At 60.9% G+C, this 6739-nt stretch overlaps 1 protein-coding gene across 1 annotated transcript; it reads left to right on the top strand.

The window, feature by feature from the left end:
* Positions 1–429: 429 nt before the first annotated feature.
* On the top strand, positions 430–4870 carry NPM3 (nucleophosmin/nucleoplasmin 3). The gene is made up of 6 exons (XM_050899235.1): positions 430–483; positions 2351–2436; positions 3150–3269; positions 3529–3622; positions 4046–4159; positions 4280–4870. The coding sequence occupies exons 1-5, from the start codon at positions 441–443 to the stop codon at positions 4126–4128; spliced, it is 426 nt and encodes a 141-aa protein (XP_050755192.1). The 5' UTR covers positions 430–440; the 3' UTR covers positions 4129–4159; positions 4280–4870.
* Positions 4871–6739: the final 1869 nt, after the last annotated feature.

Below are 6739 nucleotides of genomic sequence, written 5' to 3'. Positions count from 1 at the left end.
GCTGTTCACCGTCTTCACAAAGTAAGACCCTCTCCCCTTCCCCTGCTCCCCTTCCACTGTTCCCCCTCCTGCCTACCCCCAGAAAAATCTTCTGACGGAAGAGGCCGGTTACCAGGAAAAGTCATTAGGATCCCGCTGGGGTAATAACCCTTCCGCTTTTATTGCAAGGAAATAAAATACTATAAATCCGGCATTTCACCAGGTACTCCCCCTCCCCGCGCAGCCGCTACATCGAGCGAGCCCTTCCAGAAAGGACCCCTCCACCTTGTTGACGCCAGCGGGGTCCCCCCACGCAGGATGCGGGGCGACGCTGCGGTGCCCTTTGGTTTGGTCACCCACAGCCGGGGGCGGGCGCGGGGCGGGGCGGGGCGGCTCGGCACGGCACAGCCCGGCACGGCTCGGCACGGCCCGCCCCGCTCCCAGCGCCGCGCTGCCGCCTCATGGAGCCGCAGGGGCCCGGCTGTCCCGGCAGCGTCCTCTTCGGTGAGCGGCACCGGCGGGCGAGGGACGGGGAAGGGAGTGGGGAGGGGGTGGTAGAGAGACTGGGGCGGGGGAGGTGGGGGGGGTGGAAGAGAGACGCGTGGGGGTAATAGACCGGGGGTAGGAGAGACACGCAGGGGAGGGTAAGAGAGAGAGGGGGGCAGGAGAGACACGTGGGGGCAATAAGTGGGGGGCAGGAGAGAGATGGGGGAAGAGAGAGACTTTGGGGAGTAATGGGGACGGCGTGGAGGCAGGAAAGACACGTGGGTGGGGAATAGACCGGGGGAGGGGAAACGCGTGGGGGGGGCAACAGGGACACGTGGAGGGGCAAAAGAGAGACCTGGGGGCAGCAGAGACACACCGCGGGGGGGGGGGGGAGGGCAAGAGAGACACGTGGGTCTGAGGAGACGCGTGGAGGGCATTACTCAGCCCTAGGGGGTACTAGACGTGCCCGGGGGGGGCACGCTGGGGACAGACACGTGTGTGGCCGCGGCATGGGGTGAGGGCGACCAGCGAGGCCCTGGAGTTAGGGTAGAGGGACATGAGTATGGCCGGGCTTGGGAGGGAGCGGGCACGTGGTGGGGGTCCTGGGGCGGTTTCGGGGGAGCCGCGTGGGGTCTTGGGGTTCTTGTGGGCGCAGGGGACCGGGGGAGGGTCTGGGAGTAACGGGGGGGGGTGTGTGTGGAGGGGAGGTGGCACCCCTGCGCCAGCGCAGGCGGCACCCCCGGCTCTCGCCGGGCTCTCCCGCTCCTCCGGTTAATCCCCCGTGCTCCCACGTCAGCGTTCCGTGGGCGCCCTTGGCGGGGCGGCAGGGCCGTGTCCCTCCTCCCTGGCAGGGGTTTCGGCTGGGGCTTCTAAACCCCCGCAACACGTGGCCCTGCGCTGCTCATAAACGCGTGTGCAAGCAGGCGTGCGCACGCGTGTCCGGGGCTGCTCCCGGCCCAAAGCATCTCAAACATCGCGGCTCAGCAAACGCTTGTATTGAAAAGGGAAGCGGAGCAGCAGCCCCCCAGGCTTTTTATGCACCTGGATTTTGGTCCTTGCCCTGGTGAGCTGAATATATAAGCACGGTTAGGAAGATGTCCTGCCCTGGGCTGTGTTTCCTGAGGCTAATTCCTCTCTCTCCGTTGCAAATGCCGGGTCTGGTATGCAGGGCTCGGATCCGTGTTTTTTCTATCTGCTTCACATTGGTGAATCATCCTGCAATAAGCAAACACACCCAGGGCACTCTGCCTTTCCTTCTTCCCCATGGTCGGCTGAATCCTGATCCTAAGGGCTGAGGACGTAATTTTGCACCTCCCTTGTTTTTGTAGCTGTTTGGAGACGTACGTTACAAAACCTGTCTCGAGACTTGTCTTGAGGGACTCCAGCTCCCTGCAGCCTGGCCCAGCATCCTCCCCTCGCATTCTTCCTCATCACTCAGGTCTCACGCTCCGTGTCTTTGCCTCCACACTCTCACCAGAGCAAACGTTTTGCTGACGCTGGGGAGAGCAGAGCCGCCTTGCTGTCCGCTCCCTCTCCCGTTGTCCAGAGCAGTGCACCTTGGCTGTGCTGCTCTCTGGAGGGATGAGCCTTGCCCTGCCCATGCTCAGGGGTCTTGGGTGCCCGCGGGCACTGCTTCACGGCATCCCGCTTTGGGGACACCAGGTTTTGTCCCTGTATGGTGCTGAGCCGGGTGCATAGTTCTTGGGGACACTTTATCCTGGAGCCCAGGGTGCCCCGGCCTGAGGCTGCTCCTGAGCATGAGAAAATAAAGTGGTTTAGGGATGCTGTGTGTGTGCCCGGCTGGGGCTCGCCCTGGGAGCCCTTTGCCCGTGGTGCTTGGGGCTGCATAATGGCTGCTGCAGCTTTTCTGATCTCTTCTTTCCAGGCTGCGAGCTGACTGCCAGTACCAAATCCTATACGTTTCAGGTGGACGAGGAAGATGACTCCGACCACATTTTGGCCCTGTCTGTGGTAAGAGAAATAAGAATTAACTGTGCTTGTCCTCTCCCGAGGTGGCCCACAGCCTCACCTCCACCTTCCCAGGCTCATTCCCCCTTCCCTGGCCAGGGCGGACCAGGGGACTCCCTTGGCTGAGGTCTCGGCACTGGCTGCTCTCAGGGCAGGGCACGGGGCTGTCAATTTTATCCATTGTAGGGAGGTGCTTGAGCAAAGCCAGTGGAAGCAGGAGGCTGCTCAGCAGAGGAGTTCTCCAGACATGGGTTGAAGGAAAGTGTTTTTTCCTTGCGTTTGACCTTGCTGGAGCCTCCCACTAGAACATGCCCTCCTCACCAGCTGGGTCTCTGGCTTGTTGCTCTCCAAGCCCAGGTAGATGCAGGGCTTCATTCCTGGCTCTCCCTGGGGGTCACTTTCTGGCCTGGGAGCACAGGACCTGCCAGCATGGAACAGATCAGCAGACAATGTAGCGCGGGTGCCATCTCTTGAGGTGATTGCAGTAACAGCTGTCCCAGCTGGGAAAGACGCAGAGCTCCTCTGCTTGTACTAGGGGGGCAATCGCTGCAGGGGGAACTCCGTGCTCTCCCTGTTTTGTGAAGCAGCATCCTCACACCTTGCATGGCAGCTGGGCTGGTAGCATTGCTGTGGGTCACTTGTCCCATGGAGAGCCCCAAATGTCCCTGCTGTGTCCTCTGGGAGAGCAGGAGTTCACGGTCTCTGCTCCTGCCCAGGTCTGCCTCACAGACGGTGCCAAGGACGAGTGCAATGTGGTGGAGGTTGTCGGACGAAACCATGAGAACCAGGAGATAGCTGTGCCTGTGGCGAATCTGAAGTTGTCATGCCAGCCCTTGGTAAGAGGTTGTTTTGAAGACTCAGGTGGGGATGGCTGCAGGGAACTGGACATCTCTGGCTGTTTGTGGACCTTTCCCCTAGGATCCTGACCATGAGCTGGTCTGCAGCTCAAAGGGAAATGCCCTGGGTAGCCTTGGCCTGGCTGCAGATGCCTCCAGAAGGACATGTTTAACTGGGCCAGGTGCCATGCTGAGGACTGCAGGACATTCTGCTTTTTGCCTCTGCCACTAACTCAGCTCCATCTCTGTCTTTTTGCAGCTGAGTCTGGACAACTTCAAGCTCCAGCCTCCGGTGACCTTCCGTCTGGCAGCGGGCTCTGGCCCAGTACACCTTGCTGGCTGGCACCGGATCGGTAAGGACTCGTGTGTGGGGAAAGGCTTGGGAGGAGTGAGGGGTATGGAGGGGCTCCCTCCAGCATGAACGCCGGCTGGGAAGCCCCTGGGAGATGCACTTGGTGCTGCCCAGTGCGTGTGCTTGGTGCCCTCTTTGTACTGGTTCTCCAGGGGCCGTCTCTGTGCAGGGATTCCTTCCCTGCTGTAAAGCCTGGCACAGGAAAAGGGGTCTGGATGACCCACACTGTCCCCTTTTCCTGTGGCTGGCTGTCGCCATTTCCCTCTGAGACCTCCCTCCAGCTGGGATACAGCTTATTGCCCACAAGCTGCTGTTAAAACTGCTCCAGTGCTCCTTGGGCTGCTCTGCTCTTGGGGTGTCTAGGGGGTCAGTTGTATTTGCCAAAGACATATGTTGGTGAGTAACAGTTATTTTTGTGTCCCAGTGCACAGGGAAGATGCTTCTTTTGAGGACGATGACTTGTCTGAGGAGGAGGAGCTTCCTCCTATCATGCCAGCCAAGAAGTAAAGGAGGCAGCAGTAACTTATCTCCAGGCAAGGTGAGGGGCCAGGCAGCCTCGGAGGAAGGGTCCGGGTGGCTGTGACACTGGTGTGGCAAGCGTGGGTGGAAGCTGCCCTGCTGCAGCAGGCTGCTGATCTCAGTCTGGTTCTTCCTCCAGGTACTTGCTGGGACTTCTCTCCTCGGATGGCTTTTACCTCGGACACCTCTTGCCAGGACCTCAATGTTTGCTGCTTTGTTTTTATTTTTATTTTTTTTCTGTTGTAACTTCTTGGGGAGCAGGGGCTGCTCCCAGCACTGGGGTGTCTCCTTTCCCACAGCCCTGGGAGGTTGATCCCAAAACTGGATGAATGCTGCTGGTATATCCCCTCTCCCCCACCCCTGTGCTGGGAGTCGGGGATGGAGGAGGTGATCCTTGCCCTGTGCCTTTTGGCTGTCCTTGACCTCTGCTCTGTGTACCCCCTCTGCCTGGCTCTGAAATACCCAGTCCTGGCCCCTTCCCCAGCAGATGGATGTAAAGCCAGTGGTGGGACAGGCAGTTTCACTGATTCTAGTATGTTTGCTTTTCTTTACTCACAATTTGATGGGTTTTATACACTTGGAAGTGTGAAACTGGGGCCCAGGCTGCATCCTCAACTGCGGTTATGGTGGGGTGGGAGCTCACAGCCTATCTGTGATTTCGGGGGAGGTTCTGGGTCAATCTGCTTTGTAAAGAACTTTTTTTACACTCTGAATAAAGATCTCTCAGGCATCAGGTCTGGAGGAGGGTCACTGCTGGCTGGCAGGTTCCTCCCACGCACACTTCAGTGGGAGATGCTCCTCCGTGTCCAGTCCCTGACACTTGCTTCCCTTGGTGATGCTGCGAAGCTCCCAGGAGGGACCTGGGGGCTCCTCTTTCCCCCTTGTGGGCTCTGCATGCTTGTGCCCCGTGAGTCAGCTCACCAGTGCATCCAGGCTACCAAGGGAAGGGGCAGAGTCGCAGGCGGTGGTACAGAGCAGGGACCCAGCTCCACGTAACCCAGCTGTTAGCAACCCCCCCCTGGTTTGGGCCCCTTTGGCCCTGGTGCTGGGCGCTGTCACAGCAAGGTCCTCGCTTGTGTCCTGCTCTCAGCCCAACAGTGTCCTGTGGAGGGGTGAAGCGCCAGCGCCTGCAGGGTGTGGGGCAGGTCTGAGCTCTGACCTTTGCTGGGGAGTCGTGTCCCCCTGTGTCTGGGTACCTGGAGAGGGTTTGATCCTTTCTGCGCTTTAGTCAGGTGGCACTTCTCACCCCTGGGGGCTGGTCCGGTCCTTAAATGTTTCTCTGGTGGCTTCCCTGCATCTGATCTTGCATCCCTGGCCCATGGGTGGATGTCTGTCACAGCCCTCCTTATTTGTGACACTGGCTGCTGTCCCTGAGAAGCACCACGTACTGTTCTGCTCTGCTGGCTCTGGGTGCCCTGGGACAGTGAGTTTCTCAGTTGCATGGACTCCCGTAGGAAATCCTTCAGGGTGGATCCTCAGCTCAGGCTCCATCCTAGGTTGTGAGTGGGGCTGTTTCTCTCCTCTGGGGCCTGTGCAGCTCCTCTCCACCTCCCCACTGTTTCCTTCTGGCCCCAAACAGCCGTTGATCAGCTCCCCTCGACCAGCACAGAGGGAGGCTTAGATGCCTCTTGCAGTAAAGGGGAAAGGACTATCGGCATCCCAACCCCATGGCATGGGACCGTGCCTGCCTGGGAGGCACCAGAGGACAGAGAAGAGCCGGCCCGGGGGAGATGAACCCCCTGGCTTGTGCATAGCACCCCGCAGCAGCGCGGGGGGGAGGATGCCGGGGGCCTGGGAGAGGCAGCGGCGCTACCCCGGTCCCTGCCGGTGGCGGGGCGCGGGAGGCGACGGGGGCCGGCGGGTCCCAGCGCGGGGACCGCTAGGTGGCAGGCGGGCAGCGCGGCGGCTCTGCGGCCCCGCTCCCGGCCGGCCGGTCCAGGGGGACCGGGGTCCAGCCAGCTCCCGGCCTCTCTCCTTGCCTCTCCCTGCCCGGCTGCCCGCCCCTGCCAGACCCGCTGGGGGCTTGCCACCAGGGCATGGCCACGCTCTCCGGGTCGGGGCAGCCCCTGGGATGCAAAGGGCATCCAGCGCTCTGCTCCTGCTCCGGGCCCCTGGGGGGAGCGACGTGCTTGGGGCTGGCCCTGCGGGGGGGATGGGTGCCGGCTGGGAGAGGTCATGTCCCCAGGGAAGTATCGCTCCTCCCGCCATCCCAGGGCAATAGGGTGCCCGGGGCTGGCGGTCTGTGCCCATGCCCACAAGCACTGTGAGATCCCCCAGCAAATCTCATTGCCCTGGGGAAGTTTGTGGGAGGCGGGGTGATTCAGCAGCCTTGCTGAGTGAAGAGATGCAGGAGCATCCTCCTCGAGGGCTGGAGGTGTGTTTGAGAAGTGCTGGCGGGGCAGAGCGCACCGGTGCCCTGTGGTGATGGTGCAAGAGGGGAGTTCAGGGCAGTGAACAGAGCTGTGGCTGTGCCGGTGCCAGGATGGTGCCCAGCCCCTGCTAGGGCGGGCACACACAGGACCTTGTAGATCTCTCTGGCTGTGTGCACACGGAAGGTGTCAGGGCTAATTTATCTGCTGGGCCTTGGTCCTGCTTGCTC

The sequence above is a fragment of the Gymnogyps californianus genome, chromosome 6 (genome assembly GCF_018139145.2).
Source record: "Gymnogyps californianus isolate 813 chromosome 6, ASM1813914v2, whole genome shotgun sequence".
NCBI classification, from domain to species: Eukaryota; Metazoa; Chordata; class Aves; order Accipitriformes; family Cathartidae; genus Gymnogyps; species Gymnogyps californianus.
The sequence above is the reverse complement of the archived record's forward strand: the minus strand, read 5'-3'. Positions and strand labels throughout refer to the sequence as shown.